The sequence below is a fragment of the Callithrix jacchus genome, chromosome 1 (assembly GCF_049354715.1).
Source record: "Callithrix jacchus isolate 240 chromosome 1, calJac240_pri, whole genome shotgun sequence".
In the NCBI taxonomy this organism is placed as follows: Eukaryota; Metazoa; Chordata; class Mammalia; order Primates; family Cebidae; genus Callithrix; species Callithrix jacchus.
In genome coordinates this window covers 189,172,842-189,200,401 of record NC_133502.1, presented here as the reverse complement: position 1 = coordinate 189,200,401, position 27,560 = coordinate 189,172,842, and the positions used below count along the sequence as shown (strand labels likewise).

The window sequence follows — 27,560 nt, the reverse complement described above, 5'->3', positions numbered from 1 at the left end:
ATTTCTAAACTACTGGCTCTTTTGGGTGCCGGAGTGAAAATGATACTGAAAAGAAGTCCTAGCTGCATCTAGAACCCCACTCGCAGGCACTTGACAGGTTTTGCCCATGACTGCCATGCAGTGGGACAGGATGGACCAGGAAGGCAGGGACCACCAATCCATCTCCCTTCTTTCACTCCGGAATCATCACATAAAATCTCCAAAGGACACAGAAAGTTCCAAAGACTCATAAGAAAATACAACTACTGGACATTGCCAGTATGGGACGAAAGGATCCTATTTAGGACCCATTACAGCACAGATATCCCCTAATTTCTAAGACTCAGGCCAGGCACTTGGCCTTGGTTTAGAGCCGTGCAGAACAGTGAAGCAGCTGGCCTGACTGCTGTTGTTTGAAAGGCCCGATTCCAGGGGTGGCCCTTGGCTGGCATCTGGAAACGCAGATCTCAGGAGGGCTCCTGCCATCCCACAGTTCACGGTGCCTGACCTGTGCAAACAACATGGTTTCTGCTCCAACACCTGCTTTCCTTCTGGGTGTCTGGAATTTTGGTACATGCTACACAGAGAATGCCGAAGTGACCAGTCCCCAGTAAAACCCCTGGGTACCCTAATGAGCCTCCCTGGTGTCCCATGTATTGTCACAACACTGCAAGCTGCACCCAGCATCCTGTGCAACTCTACTGGGAGGGGCCTGTGGAGGCTTGCACCTGGTCTCCCCAGACTTCACCCCATGAGTCATTTGCTCTGCATCCTTTGCTGCTGTTAGTCTCAGCCCTGAGTGTGACTATATGCTGAGTTTGGTGAGTCCCAGCAGTCATCAAACCTGAGAGGGGGGTCTTAAGAAACCTTTGCCACAGAGGTTGATTGAGATTTAAATTTCTGGTAGGTCATAGTACTTACAACAATGTCCTCCTCAGTGACTCGAGGGTGCAGATTATTCACAGTCATCTTGGTGCCTTCCAATGGGCTGAGGACAGGCTGTCACAGAGACAAGAGCATTACCATGAGCACTCCCACAACAGAAATTCCTCCAGGCACGTAACCAGGAAGGCCCAGAGGAAAGCTCCATGGAGTTACCACAACTGGGCCCCCCGAAATTCAGTGTCCACTATGGCCCCACCACTCTATGCTAAAAGCATGGACCCTCTCCCATCTCCCAAATACGCAAGCCTCTCAGGCCCTGAGCCTCTGCCTAGAAGGATCTACCTAATGGCTCATGCTTCTAGACCCACTCAGCTAAGAGAGTCCTTTTTCCCAGACTTCTCAACTGGAATGAGATGCTCTGTCCTCAGCACTCCTAACAACTTTCTTCTAGGAGAGCCTCTACCATATCACCAGATACCACAATCTTTCAGCAGGTCTGCTATCTCCACTAGCCTGAAAGCTTTGAGGGCAAGAGTCCCTAGGTCTTGGTTTGCTCATCTATAGAATGGGGGTGGCAATGCCCACCTCACAAAGGTGTTATGGGGATGCAATGAGATACACAGAGCATACAGCCCTCCTGACCCCTAACTGCTGTGGTCACCACCGTCATCTCACCTCAGCAGGTGGCAGCTCTTTGGGGGGTTCTTCCTTGTTCACCAGTGTCCGGGACATGTTGGTCAAGGCTTTTGTTCGAATAGAGGAGGGGAGAGCAGGAGCTGTGTATGCATCATTCTGAACCACTTTGGTAAGAGGGAGGGCCTTGGACATGGAAAGCTTGGAACTGCTTAGCCCAGCCTAAACAGAGACAGAAAGAAACCTGAGAAGCCAGACTTGGAATGTTCTGAAGAAGCCCCAAGGAGTTGACAGCTTGCTGAGAGCATGAACCTTTGATGCCTCCCAGCCATCAGAGGGAAGGGACAGGACGAGAGAAAAGCACCCAGTCTGAGCACACACTAACAGAAGCCACTCTCTACAGAGCTGGACCCTCCTGGCAGGAAGCTTCCAGACACCAGTGGCCTGGAAACTTACCTAGGAGCCACAGGCTCATCCATACCACTTAAGACTTTCTAAAAAACCCACAATTTAGGCCGGGTGCGGTGGCTCACGCCTATAATCCCAGCACTTTGGGAGGCCAAGGTGGGTGTATCACAAGGTCAAGAGATCGAGACCATCCTGGTCAACATGGTGAAACTCCATCTCTACTAAAAATACAAAAATTTAGCTGGGCATGGTGGCGTGTGCCTGTAATCCCAGCTACTGGGGAGGCTGAGGCAGGAGAATTGCCTGAATCCAGAAGGCGGAGGTTGCGGTGAGCCGAGATGGCGCCATTGCACTCCAGCCTGGGTAACAAGAGTGAAACTCCGTCTCAAAAAAAAAAAAAAAAAAAAAAAAAAAAAATACAAAAATTGGCCGGACGCGGTGGCTCACACCTGTAATCCCAGCACTTTGGGAGGCTGAGGTGGGTGGATCACAAGGTCAAGAGATCGAGACCATCCTGGTCAACATGCTGAAACCCCATCTCTACTAAAAATACAAAAAATTAGCTGGGCATGGTGGGGCGTGCCTGTAATCCCAACTACTCAGAAGGCTGAGGCAGGAGAATTGCCTGAACCCAGGAGGCGGAGGTTGCGGTGAGCCGAGATTGCGCCATTGTACTCCAGCCTGGGTAACAAGAGCGAAACTCAGTCTCAAAAAAAAAAAAAAAAAAAAAAGGAAAAAAAATTACAAAAATTAGCTGGGCGTGGTGGTGCGCGCCTGTAGTCCCAGCTATTCGGGAGGCTGAGGCAGGAGAATTGCTTGAACCCAGGAGTCGGAGGTTGCGGTGCACTCCAGCCTGGGTAACAAGAGCGAAACTAGTCTCAAAAAAAAAAAAAAAAAACCCACAGTTTGAGGCTGGTCAAAAGGCGAAAAGCTCGGCCAGGCACAGTGATCACACCTGTCATCCCAGCACTCTGGGAGGCTGAGGTGAGAGAACTGCTGAGCCCAGGAGTTCCAGACGGACCTGAGCAACACAGTGAGACCTCATCTCTACAAAAAATGTAAAAGACCCACTCTGCCTATGGAGCAGCCATTCTTTTATTCCTTTGTTTTAATAAACCTGCTTTTGCTTAAAAAAAAATTGAAATGCCAGAAGTTTGAGGTAAATTCATTCCTAGATATGATTCTATCACAATGTACTGATCACCACTCTTAAGAGTGACCAGAACTCAGCTTTTTGGTTCCTCTTCTGACCATCCAGTGGTACCACACACAGCCTTGGCCTCATCAGCTCCCAGACTGTCAGGGACATGCTGGCAGTCAGCAGTGCAGATAACCAAAAACAGACCTTCCCATCTAGATGTGGTCCTTTGGAAACAAACTCCCCTGTATTCATGTGTCTGAGGAAGACAGTGCATAAAGCAGAAGTGACAGGGGGCCCTGCTGACTTAGGGCAGTGTTAATAGGCACTGACCCAGGGAGATGGGAGGAATGCAGCAAGAGAGGCAGATCAGAGCATGGGCAGGGGCAATTCACCACGCTTCTCCAAGTCTGAGTGATCCCATGCTGGGTTCCACATTCCTCACAGCTTTCTGAGTCTCCAGAACCAGGACTGCACAGTGATTACACACGGTGCCCCAAGACCCAGACTGCTCAGGCTCCATTTCAGACCCATGGCTTCTCCTCAGCTCAGTGATGTCGAGCAGGCTGATTTCACCTCTCCATGCCTGCTTCCTCATCCACAGAGGGTAATCAACAGTACCCATCTCACTGGGTACAATATGTGTTAGTATAAATATGACATTTATTTAATTAGGGTATCAAGTAGGGATAGAGACTCACTGAGCAAGCTGACAGTTCCCTTGGTAGCAGGCTTTGAGCAGTCTAATTATTGGAAAGGCCTGGTCCCATTGTAAAGAAACAACTGGCATCATTCAGCTTCACAATGTATCTTTTTTTTTTTTTTTAAGACAGAGTCTCGCCCTGTTACTCAGACTGGAGTGCAGTGGCACAATCTTGGCTCACTGCAACCTCTACCTCCGGATTCAAGAGATTCTCCTGCCTCAGCCTCCCGAGCAGCTGGGATTACAGGCACCCACCACCACACCTGGCTAATTTTATTTATTTTTAGTAGAGACGGGATTTCACCATGTTGGCCAAGCTGGTCTCAAACTCCTGACCTCAGGTAAGCTGCCCACCTAGGCCTCCCAAAGTGCTGGGATTACAGCTGTGAACCACTGCACTCCGCCAACTTCACATTTCTCTTAATTAGTAACCAGGAGACCGGTTCACATACTCAGAATAGTAACCAAAACTGAGTTTTTGAGCTTCTGAAGGCAACATTAAAGAGGTGCCTGACACAAGGACCTACCTGGCAGCCCACTGGCCTCCCTGCCTGACACTTGGCTATACCACAGGGCTGAGCAGCACGGACCTCCCCGATGCTCCCATATGCTGTTTTCTTTCCTTCTCTGGATGTCTGGCCAGCACTCTAGTCTAACAAGCTTTCCCTGCATGCAGGCTGCATCTGGTAGAATCCACAGATCGGGTGACATGTATTCCTGCTAACGCCAACTAAGGGAATCCAGATTCCAAGAGCAGCGCCACACCTGCTGACCACAGAGAGTCACCGAGCATGCAGAATGGCCAGCCACCAAGGAAAGAACAGACCCCCACTGTGGGGTCACTCACATTTCCCTATACTGTGTCAAACACAGCAACTGGGAGCTGTGGCCCTGTACTCTACTTGCTGTGACACCTTAAATCAGTAGGCAACCCAGTCTCAGCATTTATAAAACTAAGGGGTCAGACTAGTTCCAGCTCTGAAAATCTTACGGTCCAAACAAAGAAATATTTCTGCACTGAAAGGCTCTCTTTACCACAACCTCTCCCACCTGCCTGATCAAACACACTGTAAGAAAAAGGTGAAATGCCATACCGTGTGGTGGAGAAAGCCACCTGAGGCTGCAAACTTCATCTGTTTAGTAGGAACAGAAGCTATACCATCATCTTCTTCATCCAGATCATATAAATTCTGAGAATATAAAGAAATATAAGTAAATATGCCTGTGGGCCCTCAAAAGACATCTAGAACAGGCATGGCAAGGAGATGGCTGCTGGAGAAAGGGACCAAAGAAGTGGGCACAGGCATGATGGTGCCTGGGGAGACTGGGGCCCAAGTCCTGACAGGCTGACTCCCTGCCCATAAGTTGCAGTGGAAGTCCTACAACTTACAGGCACACCAGAAGTCCCTTTTTCCCAGTGGGCAGTATCAATCCACAGTCCCTAAAATGTTTACTCATATCCTTTTGCTTGGAAAGTCCATCCTTGTTAATACGGCCTACAGAAATAAACCCAAACCCTAGAAAGAGCTTTATCTACAAAGATGTTCATAGCAGAAGGATTTCTTTTTTTTTTTTTTTTTTGAGACGGAGTTTCACTCTTGTTACCCAGGCTGGAGTGCAATGGCGCGATCTCAGCTCACTGCAACCTCCGCCTCCTGGGTTCAGGCAATTCTTCTGCCTCAGCCTCCTGAGTAGCTGGGATTACAGGCACGTGCCACCATGCCCAGCTAATTTTTTGTATTTTTAGTAGAGACGGGGTTTCACCATGTTGACCAGGGTGGTCTCGATCTCTTGACCTCGTGATCTACCTGCCTCAGCCTCCCAAAGTGCTGGGATTACAGGCATGAGCCACTGCGTCCGGCCCTTTTTTTTTTTTTTTTTTTGAGACAGAGTTTCATTCTTGTTGCCCAGGCTGGAGTGCAATGACACGATCTTGGCTCACCACAACCTCTGCCTCCCAGGTTCAGGCGATTCTCCTGCCTCAGCCTCCCAAATAGCTGGGATTACAGGCATGTACCACCACGCCCGGCTAATTTTATATTTTTAGTAGAGGCATGGTTTCTCTATTTTGATCAGGCTGGTCTCAAACTCCTGACCTCAGGGGATCCACCCACATCAACCTCCCAAAGTGCTGGGATTACAGGCCTGAGCTACTGCGCCCAGCTAGCAGAAATATTTTTAGCAGGGAAAATGGTTTCAATAAAACTGGAATGCCAACTCAATGGATTCTGCAGTTACTAAAAACGTTTACAGTAAATGTGAAATGTCAAAGAAAAATTTTTGAGTTACAAAGTAAAAACGAATTATACAAAATTGGATCAGAATGTAACCACAACCACAAATCTGCGTTAAGTAAAATAATGTGAGGCATGGTGGTTCACGCCTGTGCCTATAACCCCAGCACTTTGGCAGGCCCAGGAGGGAGGATCAATTGAGCTCCGGAGTTCGAAACCAGACTGGCCAACATGGTAAGACTCCATCTCTATAAAAGTTAGCCAGATGTGGTTGTATGCACCTGTGAACCCAACTACTCAGGAGGCTAAGGTGGGAGGATCATTTGAGCACAGGAAGTCAAGGCTGCAGTGAGCCATGACTGCAATCACTGCACTCCAGCCTGGAGGACAGAATGACTGTAGAGGATCAGTCTGAGACCCTGTCTCAGAAGTAATTAAAATAAATAATGACGTGTAAGGAACTACGGCAAAATTTCAACAGTGATTGGCTTTGGAAAATAGGAACTTGAGGGACTTTTTGGCAAGTTTTCTGTATTAAGCACATAGAACTTTTTTTTCTTTTTGAGACAGAGTCTTGCTCTGTTTCCCAGGATCGAGTGCAGTGGAGCAATCTCGGCTCACTGCAACCTCCACCTCCTGGGATTAAGCAATTTTCCTGCCTCAGCCTCCCAAGCAGCTGGGATTACAGGCACCTGCCACCATGAGCAGCTAATTTTTGTATTTTTAGTAGAGATAGGGTTTCACCATGTTGGCCAGGCTGCTCCCGAACTCCTGACCTCAGGTGATCCGCCCACCTCGACCTCCCAAAGTGCTGGGATTACAAGTATGAGCCAGTGTGCCCGGCCCTTTAGAACTTTTATGGAAAAAACAAAAAAAAACTTTATTAGCCTCTCTGCCCTCTATGGATCCCTTCTTCTATTAAGAAGTTTCTTCTTTAAACTCAAACTGCAAAAAGTTCGGCCTGCCTCCAATATTACAAACTGTGAACCCTGGAGCAAGCCTCAGTCGATCCACCCAAGCAGGCCTCATCAAAACACGTGCACACATACATGTTCTTTATGTACACACACACACATATACTCACTCTACCTGTTTGGCCTGGTGGTTATTGACAACATTGATTCTCATTCCAGCAGGATGGGGATGAAGTGGTGCCATGGCTTTCTGCTGTGGAACCTGGAAACACTCAGTGGTCAGAATTCATCCCACAGGGTCCACGTGCATTCTCTTTAAGGAGGTGGTTACTGAACTTGACACATGGTGGGCATGCAGCTCTGGTCTTTGGTAAAAGGCACTACAGAATGCTTTATCCCTCATAGTAGGTAATAACAGAAGAATCATCATCCCAGTGATCACACTGCTAACGCACATGTAGGACTTAACGGACTTGGCTCAATCAATGTTTGCTGCGGCCGCTGCTGTTCCTATTACTAAAGCTGCTATGAAGACTAAATGACATTGTTTCTTTTCCCTCTGTGGTGGCAGCTATGGAGGGTGACCAGGGCCCTGGACCAGGGGCCAAATCCCACTGGGCTCCTACCCTGGCCCTGCCACTGCCTGGTATATGATGCTGGGGGCACAGTATTTCACATTTCTGAGACTCAGGTTCTTCTTTTTTAAAACGAGGGTCACAATTCTAGGGGTGGGGTGAGGACCGTACAATCAATAAGTGTTTTGTCCTTTCCCTCTCTTTCTTCCACCATATCTCACCTGGGAAAGTCACTAAATTTCTATGGCCCTCCCCTTTCTTTTCTACAAAACTGAGATAATACCTTTCCTTCCTCATATGGTTACCTGGCTATGACGTACTTAAAGCCTCTGTAAGAAGCAAAGTGCTATACCAACACTTGAGGGGACTGTATTTTTGCCCAATTACGCCCAGCTCCTTGCCTCTAAATCTACCTTTGTTACTAGCTTTCTAGGAATTCATAACAAAAGCCACAACATACCTGAATGGTTTTGGTGAGCTTCAGGGCAGGAGTCACTGTCCCAACAGGTGGGTTCATGAAGGCAGCAGGGGAACTCCTCTTCAAGCTGATCTTCTCCCGGGCATCAGCGACCTGACGCGGCTTCTGGGGCACCGTGGTCTGCTGCTTGCGAGAGTTCAACATCTCTCTGGCATCCTGTACTTTCCCTTTGATCCGAAACCGGGCATCTTTCTGCAAAAGCTTCTCCCGAGCATCCTTGACTCCTAGTTTCAGCCGGGCATCTGAGAGGCCAATCTTCTGCCGGGCATCAAATCTTTGCTGGAAGGTGGCTGTGCGTGCTGACTGGCTGAGAAGGCCTTGCTGAATCCCAACTCGAGATCGGACACCTCCAACTCCCGGTCTGGCATTAAGCCTGCAAATATAAATCGCAATCAATATTAAATGGATCTGGATAGCACAGCAGTCTATGAAAGTAGAACTGTGGTAACACCGGGGACAGAGGAGGTCCTGGAGAATCAGAAAGCAACTCCCTGCCCGTGCCTGAGTAAACAACGATGCCTACATGAAGACTCCTTTCCTGGTTTCATAATGGCTTTCAATTTTTTTTTTGTTTGTTTTGAGATGGAGTTTCACTCGTTACCCAGGCTGGAGTGCAATGGCACGATCTCAGCTCACCAAAACCTCCGCCTCCTGGGTTCGGGCAATTCTCTTGCCTCAGCCTCCTGAGTAGCTGGGATTACAGGCACGCACCACCATGCCCAGCTAATTTTTTGTGTTTTTAGTAGAGACGGGGTTTCACCATGTTGACCAGGATGGTCTCGATCTCTTGACCTTGTGATCCACCCGCCTCGGCCTCTCAAAGTGCTGGGATTACAGGCGTGAGCCACCGCACCCGGCCAATGGCTTTTAATTTTGCAATTTAAGCAAAATTAAGAGAGAGAATCTGGCAAGTTTTATCACTAAGTAAGACTGTTTTGCTCCCTAGACCATGTATCTTGAGACACCAACATGGACAACAACCTCCTAACGATGCCAGTCAAATAAAATAAACATCCCCCAAATAGAATCCCACCCATCTGAACAGCAACTTTAGTTCCCAAGGCCCTTCCCCAACCATGTTCTCACTCAGCCCTCTGCACCCTGAGAAGTACTTACTATGTCCACTTTACAGTAGGAGAAGCAGGCTTGGAGATGCCCAATGATTAACAAAGATTATCTCTAAGGAAGGCAGACACCATGTCCTGGGCTAGGACCAAGAGAGAAAACATGTGGGTCTGGCATAGGGCTAGAGGAAAACAGACGACATAAAGACGTGTAGAAAAGAAAACTAAAGCTGCTCTGCAATAGCAAAAATATCAAATACAGAAAGCACTGAACTTGAAAATGACCGGGTACACGGTTCACTCACTATTTGGGTAATGGGTGCACCAGAAGCCTAATCCTCCCCAGTACGCAATATAATCCATGGAACAAACATGCACATGTACGCCTGGAATTGAAAATAAAACATGTGTTTTTAACTGGAAACGAAAGAAACTCCATTAAACAGGGCTGGTCTCTTTCTCAGGTTCCTCTGTTGGTCCGCAGTAGCTTGAAAGTGAACAGAAGGCCCTCCTGAGTGCAGCACTGGAGATCCTCCCCGAGATCTCTGGGCTGCTTCTGTCTCCTCCCACCCCCAGGCCTACTGTAGCTGCCATTAACAGCTACTCCTGTGGCAGATGGGGGACTCCTATGTCAAGGTGTCCTCTCTGGGAACCCTCCCTGATTCCTCCAAGCCAACTCTCCCCTGTGCCTATTATTACACCTGCTTGTTTCCTTTTTTTTCTCCCCACCCTGGATGGGGCTGGGAGAGAAGAATGGGGGCTCAGTCCTTTTTCAGGGCCCAGTACCTCCTAAGCAGCATCGAGCCCTGGCTGAGTGTCAGAAACTCCTGTGGAGCTTCTTAAATACACAGCTGTCCAGATCCCACCCTAGATACTAAATCCAAAATCTGCGGGGAAGCCTGGGAATTTGCATTTTTAGCTCCGAGGGTGATTCTGGAGAAGAGCCATGTTGACCTCATGTTAGAGGGTAAACTCTGTTGCATAAACAAGTTCCTACGTTGCCTCCCACCTCACTGCCCGGACCTCCCAGGGGGCATCTCTCGTACTGGGCAAGTCACTGGTACTCTCCCACTGCTGCATTCTTCAAGTGGCTAGAGTGAGACTGGCTGTCAGCTCCTCTGCTAATAAATAGCAGACGTGCAGCCAAAAGTGAGTCTACCTGGTACCAATAAAAGCAAACCCAGACCTTCATTTTGTTATCCCTCAAATAATGAAAAAACACCTGCTGCCTCCAATATGCCAGAGACAGACCTAACGCAGCAATACCGACTGAACATCAGTGTCCCCGCAAAATTCCTCTGTTAAAACCTAATCTGCAACGTGATGGTAGTAGGAGGTGGGGGCCTTCAGTAAGCGATGAAGTCATGAGGGCAGAGACTGCATGAATGGCTTTAGTGTCCTTTATAAGGAAGAAGCCCCAGAAAGCTCCCTGACCCCTTCCGCCATGTGAGGACGCAGCAGAAAGACTATCCAGAACCAGGAAGCAGGCAGGTCCTCATCAGGCATGGAATCTGCCAGCACCCTGACCCTGGACTTCCAGAACTCTCTGTGAGAAGGAAGTTTCTGTTTTTTATAAGCTACCCACGCTTACGGTATTTTCTTATAGCAGCCTAAACAGATTAAAACAGGCAGTGGGCCGGGTGCAGTGGCTCATGCCTGTAATCCCTTTGGGAGGCCGAGGCGGGTGGATCACAAGGTCAAGAGATCGAGACCATCCTGGTCAACATGGTGAAACCCCGTCTCTACTAAAAATACAAAAATTAGCTGGGCATGGTGGCGCATGCCTATAGTCCCAGCTATTCGGGAGGCTGAGGCAGGAGAATTGCTTGAACTCAGGAGGCAGAGGTTGAGGTGAGCCAAGATCACGCCATTGAACTCCAGCCTGGGTAACAAGAGCAAAACTCCATCTCAAAAAAAAAAAAACAGGCAGTGATGCATGCTATCATTTTTCTCTTTGGAAAATGGCAAACTAAGATTTAAATACTTTCCAGTGGGTTCTGAGTGGAAGGGTCATTTATAAAATTAACCAGACAAGGCTTAAGGTTTACTTGCCATCCCTGCCTTAATTTTAATGTGAGGACTGTGGGAGATGGAGGCACTAGAGAAAGCAGGGCCAAAGGAAGGGAGTCTTCAGGGGCTGGCACACACGATTAGAGAGAAAGAAATATTTGCATGTGGTAGACGGCATTCACACTCCCTTGGACTGGGCTACCCTAGGCTTCATGTTCCATGGCTTTGCAGGCCATGGACAACTGGGGCTATGCGTTCAAGTGACCTCAGAAACCTGCAGCTAGGCCGGGCATGGTGGCTCACTCCTGTAATCCCAGCACTTTGGGAGGGCAAGGCAGGTGAATCATCACTCGAGGTCAGGAGTTCAAAACCAGCCTAACACAGCAAAACCTGTCTCTATAAAAACAAAAAAAATTAGCCAGATGTGGTGGCATGAGCCTATTATCCCAGCTACTCGGAAGGCTGAGGCAGGAGAATCACTTGAACCCAGGAGATGGAGGTTGCAGTGAGCCAGGATCACACCACTGCACTCTAGCCTGGGAGAAAGGGCAAGACTGTTTCGAAAAAACAAAAATAAAGAACATGATGAATGAAAATTTTTGAGTGTTGCTCATTTAGGCTGACTATTTTGGCACACTTTTTTTTTTTTTTTTTTTTTTTTTTAAGAGACAAGGCTACCAGGTGCTGTGGCTCACACCTGTAATCCCAGCACTTTGGGAGGCCGAAGCAGGTGGATCATCTGAGGTCAGGAGTTTAAGACCATCCTAGCCAACATGGTGAAGCCCCGTCTCTACTAAAAATACAAAACCAGTCATGTGTGGTGGTGGGCATCCGTAATCCCAGCTACTCAGGAGACTGAGGCAGGAGAACCCAGGAGGCATGCTTGAACCCAGGAGGTGAAGGCTGCAATGAGCCGAGACTGTGCCACTGTATTCCAGCCTGGGCAACAGAGTGAGACTCTGTCTCAAAAAAAAAAAAAAAGAGAGACAAGGCTGGACACAATGGCTCATGAATGTAATCTCAGCACTTTGGGAGGCCAAGATAGGAGGATGCCTTGAGCCCAGGAGATCAACAGCACAGGCAACACAGCAAGACTCCTGGGATGTGGTGGCTCACATCTGTAATCTCAGCACTTTAGAGGGCTGAGGCAGGAGGATGGTTTGAGCCCAGGAGTTCAGGACCAGCCTGGGCAACACAGTGAGATGCTGTCTCTATCATAATAGAAGTAGAAAATTATCTGGGCATGAGTCTGTAGTCTCAGCTACTCCAGAGGCTGAAACAGGAAGGTCTCCTGAGCCCCAGAGAACAATGTGAGCCAGGGTCCTGATACTATCCCCCAGGCTGGGCAACAGAGCAAGACCCTGTCCAGAAATATATTAAAAAAATAAAAAAATAATCTCATTCTGTTGCCCAGGCTGGAGTGCAGTGGTACAATCATAGCTCACTACAGCTTTGACTTCCTGGGCTCAGGTCATTCTCCTGCCTCAGTCTTCTAAGTTTTGAGCCAACATGCCCAGCTTTAGACTTCTTTTAAATGTTACAACCCCATGAATTAGGTTATTATTCACATTTTATAAAAGAGGACGCTCAGAACCAAGGAGATTACCCCAAGAGCTACTAAGGGTAAGGAATGAACGTGAACTTCACTGTATCTGGTGAAAGCATCTACTAAATAAGCAAGGGTCAAAAATAAAGACCAGAACTGCAAGAGTTAAGAAAAAACTTTTTTTTTGAGATGGAGTTTCATTCTTGTTGCCCAGGCTGGAGGGCAATGGCACGATCTCAGCTCACCATAACCTCCACCTCCTGGGTTCAAGTGATTCTCGTGCCTCAGCCTCCTGAGTAGTTGGGATTACAGACATGCGCCACCACGCCAGCTAACTTTTTGTATTTTTAGTAGAGACAGGGTTTCTCCATGTTGGTCAGGCTGGTCTCAAACTCCCGACCTCAGGTGATCTGTCCGGCTCAACCTCCCAAAGTGCTGGGATTACAGGTGTCAGCCACCGTGCCCAGCCCTGAAAAAACTTAAAAAAATAAAAAAGGCCAGGAGCAGTAGCTCACGCCTGTAATACAGATACTCTGGGAGGTTCTGAGGCAGGCGGATTGCTTGAGCCCAGGTGTTCAAGCAATGGGCATGAGACCAGAAGACGACCCTATCTCAAAAACAAAAAGAAAATCAAAGAAATTCGAAACAAAACCAAAAACCACCACCAAAACAAAAAGAAACAATCTTCCTTATTATTAGTGTCTGGTATTTTAGTTTCAATATGTTGTTAACCCTTAAAAATTTATTTAATAAATTTATATAACCGGGAGCGGTGGCTCACGCCTATAATCCCAGCACTTTGGGAGGCCAAGGCAGGCGGATCACGAGGTCAAGAGATCGAGACCATCCTGGTCAACACAGTGAAACCTCGTCTCTACTAAAAATACAAAAATTAGTTGGGCATGGTGGCACGCGCCTGTAGTCCCAGCTACTCGGGAGGCTGAGGCTGGAGAATTGCTTGAACCTGAGAAGCAGAGGTTGCAGTGAGCCAAGATCATGCCACTGCACTCCAGCCTGGCGCCTGACAAAAGAGTGAAACTCTGTCTCAAAAAAAAAGAAAAAAAAAATTTATTTTATATATATGAAAAGGAAGGGTGAACACTCTCCCTAGGCTGAAAAAAATCTTAGGTCTCCAGTCATGCCCAGGGATACAGAGCACTTTCTAGAGACTAAACGGTGAGCACAAGTACCAAGGTGAGTGAGTGGGCAGTGCGCACAGAGACCTCACACACCACAGTGCCTGCCTGGCAGGAGAGACCACCAAGATGCCTTGCGCTGGCATTTTTATCTATTGGAACAGCCTAAAAGGCACATTTAGGGGCGGGAGGTAACAGTAGTTGAGGATGTAGTAGGAGCTCCTCACAGTGGAAGGGAGTAAGCTATTTCCCCTAATCTGATGCACTCAGTTCCCTGGTCCCACAGTGCTTTCAACTTCTTTCATGAACAGCTTTAGGGGGCTTCAGCATTCAGGCTTTTTATAATCACGGCTGCTCTTCCTGCATGAAAAGACAGCTATTCATCCCAGCAGGCAGCAGTACTGGTTTCAGGCAGGCATTAGTCATTGGAAATTTTTCAAATAAACACTCCTGCTAGGGGTAGGTCTCTAAAACATAGACTCAATTATGATACCCTCCCGCTCCTAGAACTGCTGAGGGCTCCTTAACAAAGCTCAACCCCTGGGGGGAGCCTCAGGTCTGGCCCCAGCGTCTGGCTGCAGCCTCACTTCCCACTGTAGAGACTACTGACATTCCCAAAACACATCCTGCACTTTTATCCTCAGTAAATGGGAGGGGGAAGGAGAAAGGCTTTGAGCAAGTCTCTTAATTGCCCCACCTCCATCGCCCAAACTACAGCTCTGGAATTGCTTGCGAGCCTTCGCCAGGTATTCCTCGAAGTCCTGTGAAGAGTGCCACTGGCGGGTGAGAAGGCAAATGCCACCTGGACCCCAAATTCTCCCCCTCATAGCCCCAACTGGAACCTGGCATTCATGTGATGAGCGGGGAGGGTCTGTCTGGGCTAGGAATATCTCACCCTCCTGGCTCTGTCTGTGGAGGGCAGGGCTGCAGCGAGCTCTGGACAGATGTCCGGTCCAAAGCATCCAGGCCCAAGAAGTGGGGCCCTGGATTACTATAAAGTAGATTTTTAACCCATGGGTTTAATATCTTCTCGGTTAGGGAGTGTGTGTGTTGAGGTTATTTTTATAGAGAGAAAACAGCTTAATTCTATCACTAAGGGTCAATTCTGAATTTGGTGATTTAAGACACAAAGAAAAACAAGACATTAAAATACTATCCCCTTACTAAAGAGTCCTGTGCAGATGTTTCATTTTAAAACATAATTCTTTGCCTGGAATTACGTAACAACTAATTTCCTCCTTTTAGCCTTTAGGCCTACATTTCCTTTATTTTATTTCAACAAGGAAACCAGCAATCAGTACCAGGATCAGAGTCCTGGGCTGAACTGCAAAGTTTACAATGCCCCCTTCTCTTACAACCTCCCACTTCCAGCTCCAAGGACTCCCCAGATCAGGTGACTGGCCCAGAGCTGCTCCACTCCAGCCTCCAGCACACTCAAGGCTGCCACACTGAACTGCTTGGAGGCAGTTCACTGGTTGAACTGCGGACAGAAAGCTATCTGCTGAGAGTTACACTCACCAAACCAACAAGAGAGGACATGTCAACTGACTTAACTGGGGATGCCCTCATATCTAAAGTAAGAAGCTGCTGGGCGCAGTAGTTCATGCCTGTAACCCCAGCACTTTGTGAGGCGGAGGCAGGAGGATTGCTTGAGTCCCAGAGTTTGAGACCAGCCTGGGCAACGTGGCCAGATCTGTCTCTACAGAAAATACAAAACTAGCCAGGCATGGTGGCACATGCCCATGGTTCCAGCTACTTGGCAGCCTGATGCAGGAAGACTGCTTGAGCCCAGGAGGCAGAGGTTGCAGTGAGCCACCATCTTGCCACTGCACTCCCGTCTGGACAACACAGCAAGATCCCGTTTCAAATAAATAAAGGAAAAAATCAACACGAGGGTCAGGCCGGCACTGCAACTGGTGCCTAATGCTATCGTGAGGACTCGATGGATCTTTCACAACTGAAGTCACTGGAGATGCGCAGTGGTGAGGAAAGTAGCATCTATCTCATCATGGAGGAAGGTATGACTCAAAACCACCCCCTTCTGGTTCTATCATTTCCATTAATCAAGAAACCTTTTAATAATTAATTGGAGGCCTAGGTAATAGTAATGGTAATGACTCTTTTGTTTCTTTTTCCTTTTTTTTTTTCTGAGACGGAGTCTTGCTTTGCCACCCAGACTAGAGTACAGTGGCGGGATTTTGGCTCACTGCAACCTCCACCTTCTGGGTTCAAGCGATTCTCCTGCCTCAGCCTTCTGAGTATCTGGGATTACAGGCGCCTGCCACCTCGCCCAGCTAATTTTTGTACTTTTAGTAGAGATGGGGTTTTACCATCTTGGCCAGGGTGGTCTTGAACTCCTGACCTCATGATCCACCAGCCTCGGCCTCCCAAAGTGCTGGAATTACAGGCATGAGCCACCGTCTTTTCTTTCTTTTTTATTTAAAATTTTTTTCTTTTTTTTAAAGATGGGGTTTCACCATCATGGCCAAGCTGGACTTGAACTCCTGACCTCAGATGATCTACCCACCTCAGCCTCCCAAAGTGCTAGGATTACAGGTGTGAGCCACCGTGCCCAGCTCTTTCTTTTTTAAAGAGATGAGGTCTTCCTCTACCAACCAGGCTGGAGTACAGTGGTGCAGTCTTGAACTCCTGGGCTCAGGCAATCCTCCTGCCTTAGCCTCCCAAACAGCCGGAGTTACAGGCATGAGCAACCACTGCATCCAGCTAAGACCCTTTTCTCGACTCACAAAGTGTGAGGAACACAAAACAGAATGACTGCTTTGAGAACAAGCACATTCCACAAATGTGATCCTTGTGATCACAGGAAACAGTGATCACAGTGGTGCAGAAAGAGGTTATTTACACTCCACAAACTGGATCTTCATCTATTTCTACTAAGAGGAAAAAGGCATTCTTAGATAGTCAAGGTTCTTCCCAAATTAACAATAAAATTATTCCTGGAATATCCATGAAACATTAAAACCAAAGTTCCAAGTATGCAGATTTCTTCTAGGCAGTATATAAAATAGAACATATGAGGGCCGGGCGTGGTGGCTCACGCCTGTAATCCCAGCACTTTGGGAGGCTGAGGCAGGTAGATCACGAGGTCAAGAAATCGAGACCATCCTGGTCAACATGGTGAAACCCCGTCTCTACTAAAAACACAAAAAATTAGCTGGGCATGGTGGTGCGTGCCTGTAATCCCAGCTACTCAGGAAGCTGAGGCGAGAATTGCCTGAACCCAGGAGGCGGAGGTTGCGGTGAGCCAAGATCGCACCATTGCACTCCAGCCTGGGTAACAAGAGCGAAACTGTCTCGAAAAAAAAAAGAATATATGGACAGGCGCCATGTCTCACACCTGTAATCCCAGCACTTTGGGAGGCTGAGGCAGATCACTTGAGGTCAGGAGTTTGAGACCAGCTTGACCAACATGGTGAAACCCTGCCTCTACTCAAAATACAAAAATTAGCTGGGCGTGGTGGCACATGCCTATAATCCCAGCTATTTAGGAGGCTGAGGCAGGAGAACTGCTGGAACCCAGGAGGCAGAGGTTGCAGGGAGCCGAGATTGGGCCACTGCACTCCAGTCTGGCACCTGGCGACAGAGTGAGACTCCGTCTCAAAGAAAAAAAAAAAAGGAATAAAATAAACTGGCTGGGCGCGGTGGCTCATGCTTGTAATCCCAACACTTTGGAAGGCCAAGGCAGGTGTATTATGAGGTCAGGAGATTGAGACCATCCTGGCCAACATGGTGAAACCCCATCTCTACTAAAACACAAAAAATTTGCTGGGCGTGGTGGCGTGCACCCGTACTCCCAGCTACTCCGGAGGCTGAGACAGGAGAATCACCTTAACCCAGGAGGCAGAGGTTGCAGTGAGCTGAGATCGCGCCACTGTACTCCATCCTGGGCGACAGAGCATCCAACTCAAAGGAACAAAATAAAATAAATTTACTGCAGGTAATGACATCTGTTTACTGAATTAGGCCCTTCACATTATCTTAACAGGGACCCATGGATCTAGCTTTTCTCTCTGTTGGCTGTGCAAGTGAAATAAAAAAAGGAGTTTCTAGAACACAGCATGCACTCCAAGTCTTCCATGCCGGTCTCTCTGCCCGCACTCTTTGCCCCAATCCGATCCCCACGCAATGGCAAATCAATACTCTCATGCTAAAACCTGGATCATGTTACTCCTTGATTTTAAAAAGCCTTCAATAATGACAATAGCAAAAGCTAACATCTATTGAGCACTTAGTGCCCTGGGCAGGAGTTTTTCCATGCACTTTAGGTATACGAATTCACTTAGTCCTGACAATAACCTAATAAAGGAAGTATTACCTATGTTTTATAGATAAGGAAAGAGGCAAGGAATGGTTAAGTAACTTGCAGAAGGTCACATGGAAAGTGGGAGAAGTAGGGATTGGGGCCTCAGCAGTCTGACTCTAAAGCCCCAGTGGTTTCCTGTTGTGCTCTAAGGGTATTTTGTGCTTCTATTCCTTTAAGGGAAAGTCCAAGATTATTACCAACCTTTGCTGAACACTTGCTACATAGCACAAACTTTAAACATACCTTCTGGCCAGGCACGGTGGCTCCTGCCTGTAACCCCAGCGCTTTGGGAGGCCGCAGCGGGCATATCACTTGAGGTCAGGAGTTTGAGACCAGCCTGGCCAACACGGTGAAACCCCCTCTCTACTAAAAATACAAAAATTTGCTGGGCGTGGTGGTGTGCACCTGTACTCCCAGCTACTCGGGGGGCTGAGGCAGGAGAATCGCTGGAACCTGGGAGGCATAGGTTGCAGTGAGCCGAGATCGCACCACTGCAGTTCCAGACTGGGCGACAGAGCAAGACTCTGTCTCAAAAAAACAAAATGAAATAAAAATAAACATCTGCTAAGAGAACGAATGTCTGAGAAAACAATATCTAACATATCAACAGCCTGGCTGTTTCCAAAGACATTTAAACTTATGTAATGCGTGCTGGGAAACTACTGGGCAAGTTCTCACTTTTTCAATCAGGTGAACTCGGCAAACAAAGGCAAGACTAATAACATTTCAGGGTCTCGAGGAAGTTTGGGAGACACGAACGCAAACCACCTACGTGGCTCCTCACGTAGCTCAAGCACTTTCTCCTCTCTAAGGAAATGGCCAATCTCCAGTCCAGCCCACCTGTTTTTCTAGCCCTCCAACGAGGCCAACTCAGCCAGCAATTATAAAGCACTCAGCCACGCCGCTCAGTTCTCCGTGGCTTAGGGCAAGTCGCGCTACCTCTCCCAGCCTCAAGTTTCCCATCAGTAAAAGTGGGTAACGTGAATAGCTAGCAGGTAACACGACAGTAAAAGGTTAAATGATCCATCGTGTATATGAACGGGCTTAGAAAACTCAAAACGAGGAACAAAGGGAGGCGAGTGTTAACAGAGGCCGCGTGGAGTCAGGAAACGGGCGCAGGATTTGGGTTCGCGCCTCAGCAGCGGCGGTCAGAGCAAGTCACTTGCTAAACTTCGGTTGTCTCAACTCTAAAATGGGTGGAGACCAGGCAGCGCCGAGATCACCGAGCGGGGACCAAATGCCAGTCCAGACAGGCGAGGGGGCTACGCCGCCGAGACCCCCGGACCCCGAAACGCGAGAGCCCCAGGGGGCAGCCCCTCAGCCCCACGAGCCTGGCATCCGACCCCGCCGCGGTCCCGTCAGCCTACCCAGCCCGCCGGAGGGACTGCGCCTCGGCCAGTGGGCGGGCGGTCGACTGGGCCGCGGTGGCGACGGCGGCGGCCCGGCCAATGAGGAGCGCGGCTGCGGTTGGGGGCGGGCGCACCCGGTCCTCCGCGTCGCGTCCGGGCCGCTCCCTCCCCCGCCTCGAGCTCCACTAGGTCGCGGACCCTAAACCCCGAAGGAAAAAAAGGCCTCTCACCGTCCTTTCGCCGCAGCCCCGCGCTTCCTGATGAGTTCATCCAGGGAGATGTCCGCCATCTTGCGCCGCCGAGCAAGCCGAAAGCAGCCGAGAAGCCCCCAGCCCGCAAGCCCGCCCCTTCGGCCGCTACGGAGCGACGAACTACTTCCGGCGTCCGCCGACCAACTCTCGCGACAGCCAGCTCGAAGCAGCCAAGAACCGGAAGGGGCGGGGACGCCACCCCCGTGAGCCTTCGCGGTGCTGGCTGCTTATCTGCATACGGAGAATCGGCACATTATGAATTATTTTTCTCCTCGACAAAGTGATTAAATGAAAAGCCACAAAATAGATTCATCAACAAGTAAGATAAACGTCAAAGGAACCGGATCATGCACTTTAACAGTCAACTACGATACTCATCGTACGCCTAATGAGAATACGGCTTATTACTTTGGAAATGAGCGCCATATAGTTTTATGCCTTAAACTTATGAGTAAGGAAAATAACGATTCGGGGTGACGCCCGAATCCTCACTGCTAATGTGAGACGAATTTTTGAACGGGTAAAGGTCGTCCCTGAGGTGACCCGCCTACTTTGCGGGATGCCTGGGAGTCGCGATCTGCCCGACCCTATTATGCCGAAAAAATAGATCGAGCGCGACGCTTAACCATTGTTTCCCCCAAATGCGTGTGAGCCAGTCTAAAGTTACTCATGATGTTAACGTTATGACTCAGGAAACTGGCTATTTCCATATATGCAGCCTTTTACCCATACCCAGTTTTCTGAAACTTCTCCGGGTAACCACTTGTATGTGCTTCTGGTTGATGAAACATGTTTGTCAAGCCTCACATAGCAGCTCAGTTCGTGACCCAGCGTGTGTTTGTGATAACCTTTTTTGCCAGCTAAAACTGACTCTCTTTTTCTCAGACCGAGAACTGTTCAGGCCGAGGCGGGTGGATTACCTGAGGTCAGGAGTTTGACCAGCATGGCCAACACAGTGATATCCCCATCTCTATGAAAAATACAAAAAAAAAAAAAAAACCTGGATGTGGTGGCGCCGGCTTGGTAATCCCACCTATTCCAGAGACTGAGGCAAGAGAATCGCTTGAACCTGGGAGATGGAGGTTGCAGTGAGTGGAGATTGCGTCACTGCACTCCAGCTTGGGAGACAGCACAATACTCCATCTCATTAATAAATAAATAAACAGACCGGGCGTGGTGGCTCACACCTGTAATTCCAGCACTTTGGGAAGCCAAGGCGGGTAGATCAGAGGTCAAGAGATCGTTAGCTGGGCGTGGTGGCGCATGCCTGTGGTCCCAGCTATTCCGGAGACTAAGACAGGATTGCTTGAACTCAGGATGCGGAGGTTGCAGTGGGCTGAGGTCGTGCCACTACACTCCATCCTGGAGACAGAGCAAGACTCTGTCTCAAATAAATAAATAAATACACAAAGGTGTCGTGTGTGAGTGGAGAATGGTTGCCCTAGAGCCCTCTCCCATTTTCTGAAAGGGAAACGGACCTGGAGCGGGTAGGCATCAGGTCCAGCTCATCACTTTTCCCAGGTCCTGGAGGCAGCCTCTTGTGGGCTCAGGCAGGAATGTGTTCAAATCCTGAGACTTCCAGCCTCAGACAAGGACAGAAATGAGGACGAGACCTAACACGTGTCCACTGCTAGCACAGTCCCCAGCCAGTGTGGAGAAGGCCATTTTGGGTCTGAGATTCCTTTTACTGCCCCAGTAGGGAGTGAAGGGGCCAGAGACAGAACAGGTGAGAGGTGAGAGGAGACAGGGCTCTCCCAGCCCCCGGGGTTGGTCTCGGGCCCTCCTTCCTGTGAACCTGTCCCTTTCCCTCTTCTTCCCCACTCCCTTCCAGCCACTCTGGCCTTGCTGTGCTCCTGGGGGTCACCGAGTAAGTCTCCGGAGCACCAGCCTAGCCCTGCCTCCCTCTCCAGCCTCATCTCCACTGCCCCCTCCAGCCACCGTCTTCTTTGATCTGTTTCTGAAAGTTTATTCCACAAGCTGGTTCCCACAGCAGGGCCTTCACACCTGCCATTTCCATCAATTGAACACCCACCCACTCTGGCAGGGCCAGCTCCCTCTCTTCTTGTCCCAGCACAAATCCAACTCTCTGGGGCTTTCCTGCTCCCCCGACCCTTTTTTGAGACGGAGTTTCGCTTTTGTTGCCCAGGCTGGAGTGCATTGGCGCTATCTCGGCTCACCACAATCTCCACCTCTTGGGTTCCTGCATAACCGGGATTACAGGCATGCGCTACCATGCCTGTCTAATTTTGTATTTTTAGTAGGGATAGGGCTTCTCCATGTTGGTCAGGGCGGTCTCAAACTTCGGACCTCAGATAATCCACCCACTTCAGCTTCCCAAAGTGCTGGGATTACAGGCATGAGCCACCGCGGCCGGCCCTGCTGCCCCATTTTTTTTTTTTTTTTTTTTTTTTGAGACGGAGTTTCGCTCTTGTTACCCAGGCTGGAGTGCAATGGCGCAATCTCGGCTCACCGCAACCTCCGCCCCCTGGGTTCAGGCAATTCTCCTGCCTCAGCCTCCTGAGTAGCTGGGATTACAGGCACGCGGCACCGTGCCCAGCTAGTTTTTTGTAATTTTTAGTAGAGACGGGGTTTCACCATGTTGACCAGGATGGTCTCGATCTGTTGACCTCGTGATCCACCCACCTCGGCCTCCCAAAGTGCTGGGATTACAGGCTTGAGCCACTGCGCCCGGCCACCTGCTGCCCCATTTTAAGAATAGCCCTATGCCAGCGTGCCTCATCACCTCTGTAATTCACCACGTGCAGATGGTATCCTTTCTTTTAGCCTCATCTGACACTGATGGGAGGCAGCAGCCTTGTGGTGGACTGGGGTTGCCTGGTTTCAGCTGGTTTGCCTCTGGGTGCTGGGAATTTTTTTTCCTGTGCATACTTCTCTGTACTTTCCAAATTTTCTACCACTAACATACATCAAAAATAAATGCCAAGCCGGGCACAGTGGTTCACACCTGTAATCCCAGCACTTTGGGAGGCCAAGGTAGGTGTATCACTTGATGTCAGAAGTTTGAGACCAGCCTGGCTAACATGGCAAAACCCTGTCTCTACTAAAAATACAAAAAAGTTGGCCAGGCATGGTGGCTCACGCCTGTTATCCCAGCACTTTGGGAGGCCAAAGCGGGCAAATCACAAGGTCAGGAGTTTGAGACCAGCCTGACCAACATGGTGAAATCCCATCTCTACTAAAAAAAAAACAAAAAACAAAAATTAGCTGGGTGTGGTGGCATGCACCTGTAATCCCAGCTACTCAGGAGGCCAAGGCAGGAGAATCGCTTGAACCTGGGAGGTGGTGGCTGCAGTGAGCTGAGTCACACCACTGCACTCCAGCCTGGACGACAGAGCAAGACTCTGTCAATTAAAAAACAAAAATTTGAGGCCGGGCACGGTGGCTCAAGCCTGTAATCCCAGCACTTTGGGAGGCCGAGGCGGGTGGATCACAAAGTCAACAGATCGAGACCATCCAGGTCAACATGGTGAAACCCCGTCTCTAATAAAAATACAAAAAATTAGCTGGGCATAATGGCCCACGCCTGTAATCCCAGCTACTCGGGAGGCTGAGGCAGGAGAATTGCCTGAACCCAGGAGGTGGAGGTTGCGGTGAGCCGAGATTGCGCCATTGCACTCCAGCCTGGATAACAGCAGCGAAACTCTGTCTCAAAAAAAAAAAAAAAAAATTTGGCCAGGCGCAAGAGATTGAGACCATCCTGGTCAACATGGTGAAACCCCGTCTCTACTAAAAAATACAAAAATTAGCTGGACATGGTGGCGCGTGCCTGTAATCCCAGCTACTTGGGAGGCTGAGGCAGGAGAACTGCATGAACCCAGGAGGCGGAGGTTGCAGTGAGCCGAGATCGCGCCATTGCACTCCAGCCTGGGTAACTAGAGCGAAACTCCATCTAAAAAAAAAAAAAAAAAAAAATTTAGCTGGCTGTGGTGGTGTGTGCCTATAATCCCAGCTACTCAGGAGGCTGAGGCAGGAGAATCACTTGAACCTGGGAGGCAAAGGTTGCAGTGAGCTGAGATCGCACCACTGCACTCCAGCCTGGGTGACAGAGGGAGTCTCTGTCTCAAAAAGAAAAAGAAAAAAGAAATGCTGGGTCTTTCCAGCCCTTTCTTGTCCCCCCACCCCTTGTGATGCAGGTCACAGACCCTTGAGGAGCTACAGAAGGGTTAATGTTAGCAAAGTTTTACTTAATTTTTTTTTTTTCTGCTCATAAATGACTGGAAAAGCCGATACGCAAGAGGCTAACACAACTATAGTCTAAAGGCAATGTCGAGGTCACCAATATGTCCCTCAGACGAGAGGCACTGCTCAGGATCCCCCCTTGCTGGGGGTGAGGGCAGGAGGGGACGGTGTAGGACAGAGGAATAAATACATGTAGTTATGGGAGTCCTGCCGCCGGGGATGGTGGCCCCAGCCCAGGACCCCAAAACAACCAGGTGGTGCAGTGGGCTGCCCAGCCCACAGCTCTGGGCTCCCAAAGCTGCCTCTGTGTTTGGATGAGTTGGAAGGAAATGCCGAGGTTCCGTGGCCAGCCCCCTCTTCCTACTCTAGCCAGAGGAGAGCCAAGCTCCTGGCTGGCCAGAGACCGGGGTGGGGAGCAGCGCCCCCAAGAGGGCTTTCTGGTGTCGCTGTCTCACGCAGTGTCAGGTGCTGAGGCCTGCGACGGGCCCTGAGGCGGGAGTAGTGGCAGCAGGTGAGGCTGGGGTGGGCCCTGGCACCTGCAGCTGTGGACAGCCCGTCCGCATCTGCTGACATCCTGACTGTGGACCAAGGCCGGGAAGGGTGGGCCAAGGGAGCTGCTGGTAGCCCTCAGCCTTGTAGTGTGTGTGGGGGGTGGACAAGGGGTCATTAGGACAGGGATGGGGCAGGGCGTCTCTGGTAAGAACCAGTAAGTGCCAGGCAGAACCCATCCTGAAGGCTCAGCTGTGGCCCACCTGGAAAAGAGCCCTGCTCCCAAAGGGACCCCAGGAAGCCTGCTGAGCCGGGTGACGCACCAGGACACGGGCAGGCCAGGCTGAACCCGGAGCCCCAGTGTGCGATGTGGGGAGGTGACAGGGTGAGTGTGGACGGGGTGTGGGGCGCGCGGCGCGCAGGGCAGGTAGCCGTGTGACTGTCTCCGACCCTCAGAAGGCGAAGCAGCGCTCCTTGGGGTGGCCCACACGGTCCAGGTTGGGCAGGCAGGCGTACTGGATCATGGGTGGGGGGCCGCACATCAGCACCAGTGGCTCCTCCTCCGGGGGTGGAAGGTGGTCCCGGATCATCTCTTCGTTCACGAAGCCCTGGCTGTAGTCCCAGGCTGTGGGGTGAGAGACCAGGTGAGCTGACGTGTGGCTGAGTCACCACCAACCTGCTGACCGAGCAGCCCTAGGCTGTGAATTCCCCAGACGCTGAAAAAAGGAGAGGCTGATCCTAGCAAACCCTCACCAGGATCCCCTGCCCCCAACCCTGACTCAAGCCTGTGGCCTCAGGCCCTGCAGCCTGAAACCAGGATGCCAGCCTGTCACAGTTGCCCTCACTGGACTTTACAAAGCCTTTTGCTTCCATTTGGCCTCTGATGTGGCCCTTGGAACAACCAAGTGGGTAGACACGGCAGGGGTTATGAATCCCATTTTATGGATGTGGTAACTGAGGCCCAGAAGACCCAGAGTTGAGTTGCTCAAGGTCACACAACAAGGCAGGGACATGACTGAGATGCACATTCCAGGATCCGGGGTCCCCAGGCTGGTGCTCTGCCCCAGGCTGGTCAGGGTAACACTTTCTAACTGCCCCCACCTCCATGAGCCCACTGTGACCCCCACAAGGACGTTGGCCCATGAAGAGCCGAGTCTCACCCACAGCTGTGTGTCCTGCCTCCTCTAGCCCTGAGCACCCACGACAATATGGCTGGTCTCTATCCTTAGCAACCAGAAACAGCCACCCCACAGCCCTCAACACCAACAGAAAAGCTGCTGAAGCCCCATGCCAGGAGGTGACACAGACACCTTGCCTAGACCGCCAAAGTTTACAGCATCACAGCCCATGCTATGGAGGTCCTGAGGGGGAGGGGCCAAAGCAGTCCCAGCTTGCCCTGGAACCAGAAAGAGTAAACCATGCTGAGCAATGGGGTCCTCTTTATCTCATGGACACCAGAGCTAAGTAACTGACTACATTTCCCTTTTCACCTTGGCTGCTGGGAAGCTTGGAGTGATATGCATGGCCCATTCACAGCAAGCGTGCATGACAGTCCATGTTTCTGTACAAACCTCATTCCTGATTCCTTCATTTTATGGCCTTGCCCTTGTTTTCCTTTCACTCCCACTTTCCATTTGTGCCACTCTGACTCACCGGACGAGTCTTTGTAAGCCTCCTAAAATCCTTCTGGAACAAGGCAAAGCATGGAAAGTATTTTTACAGCTGGACAATGGATCTAAAGTGGATCTGAAAGTACTTGGTAAAAACTAAATGGGGGCCGGGCGCGGTTGCTCATGCCTATAATCCCAGTACTTTGGGAGGCCGAGGTGGGTGGATCACGAGGTCAAGAAATCAAGATCATCCTGGTCAACATGGTGAAACCCCATCTCTACTAAAAATACAAAAATTAGCTGGGCACGGTGGCACGTGCCTGTAGTCCCAGCTACTCAGGAGGCTGAGGCGGGAGAATTGCTTGAACCCAGGAGGCGGAGGTTGTGGTGAGCCGAGATCATGCCATTGCACTCCAGCCTGGGTAACAATAGCGAAACTCCGTCTCAAAAAAAAAAAAAACTGAATGGGAATAAATTATTTGCTAGTGTGTAAAATGTGCAGGTATATAAGACATCTTTCAATTTCACAAGGATTTCTTTTCAGTGTTTTTTTTTAAGAGATGGGAATTGGCTGCGTTGCCCCGGCTGACATGCAGTGGCTATTCACAGGTGCAATCACAATGCACTCCATCCTAGAGCTCCTGGGCGCACGTGATCCTCCTGCCTCAGCTTCTAGTAGCTGGGACTACAGGTGCATGCCACTGTGCCTGGCTCAGTGTGTTTTTCCTTTCTTTCTTTTTTTTTTTTTTTTTTTTAAACAGAGCCGCACTCTTGTTGCCCAGGCTGGAGTGTAATGACACATTCTTGGGTCACCGCAACCTCCGCCTCCTGGGTTCAAACGATTCTCCTGCCTCAGCCTCCCAAGTAGCTGGGATTACAGGCATGCACCACCATGTCTGGCTAATTTTGTATTTTTCTTAATTTAATTTAATTTTTTTATTTTAAGCCATGGAAAATTAAAGCAATTAATTAAATAATTTTGTATTTTTAATAGAGATGAGGTTTCTCTGTGTTGGTCAGGCTGGTCTCGAACTCCCAACCTCAGGTGATCTGCCCACCTCAGCCTCCCAAAGTGCTGGGATTACAGGCGTGAGCCACAGTGTCCAGCCTCTTAGTGCATTTTTTTCTATACCTGTCCTGAAAGTGGCTCTGTGGGGAAAACAGTCACTGAACCCGTCTGGAGTCCTCACTGCTCTCCTCATCCTCCGCTTAGCTATGGTACAGCCAGACTGGCCTATCACCACTTTCTCAACCTCTGGAATTTCAGCATACATCTTACAATACAGCAGTACCTCAACTAACCTTGAATTGTGGGTCATGGTGGCAATAAATAAATGCTAGGAGACCACCCAACTATTCCTCTCACTGGCAGGTAACTGTCCCTAGGCGGTGGTGCTGCTGTGTGTTGCCACCAGGGGTCAGCATCGGCCCCTCCCTGCAGGACCAGGCCTTGCTGTGACGACAGGGCAGGGGCTCCTGCAGGCACCCACGATTGGGATCACTCTCATCCTGGATAGGGAGCAGGCTAAACCCTGCCTTGCAGGAGCTGGCCTTGCCCACGATATTAGAAACTGCACTCAGAAGGGAGCGAAGCTGCCTGTCATTTCCTCCCTTTAGATGGACACATGGGTACA

General features: G+C 49.7%; 2 protein-coding genes and 1 non-coding gene across 6 annotated transcripts in view; 1 reads left to right on the top strand and 2 right to left on the bottom strand.

The window, feature by feature from the left end:
- POLDIP3 (DNA polymerase delta interacting protein 3) overlaps nucleotides 1–19,762 on the bottom strand; it is a 29,949-nt gene extending 10,187 nt beyond the window's left edge. The window contains exons 1-6 of one of the 2 annotated variants that reach the window (XM_002743816.7): nucleotides 19,607–19,762; nucleotides 7,930–8,320; nucleotides 7,070–7,156; nucleotides 4,841–4,936; nucleotides 1,540–1,719; nucleotides 901–978 (exon numbers count right to left, since the gene is read on the bottom strand). In XM_002743816.7, coding sequence (XP_002743862.2) covers nucleotides 901–978; nucleotides 1,540–1,719; nucleotides 4,841–4,936; nucleotides 7,070–7,156; nucleotides 7,930–8,320; nucleotides 19,607–19,665 — 891 coding nt within the window. In that variant the 5' untranslated portion in view covers nucleotides 19,666–19,762. The remainder of the gene's footprint in view (nucleotides 1–900; nucleotides 979–1,539; nucleotides 1,720–4,840; nucleotides 4,937–7,069; nucleotides 7,157–7,929; nucleotides 8,321–19,606) is intronic. The other variant, XM_078334016.1, reaches the window with a different exon arrangement.
- Nucleotides 19,763–20,061: 299 nt separating this feature from the next.
- LOC118147916 (U12 minor spliceosomal RNA) lies at nucleotides 20,062–20,211 on the top strand. Its single transcript, XR_004734617.1, has one exon. It is a non-coding gene; the product is annotated as a U12 minor spliceosomal RNA (small nuclear RNA).
- Nucleotides 20,212–23,811: 3,600 nt separating this feature from the next.
- The window catches only part of CYB5R3 (cytochrome b5 reductase 3), a 31,476-nt gene continuing 27,727 nt past the window's right edge, over nucleotides 23,812–27,560 (bottom strand). For all 3 annotated transcript variants that reach the window (XM_002743813.6, XM_078334035.1, XM_035265802.3), the window contains exon 9: nucleotides 23,812–24,941. In XM_002743813.6, coding sequence (XP_002743859.1) covers nucleotides 24,769–24,941 — 173 coding nt within the window. In that variant the 3' untranslated portion in view covers nucleotides 23,812–24,768. The remainder of the gene's footprint in view (nucleotides 24,942–27,560) is intronic.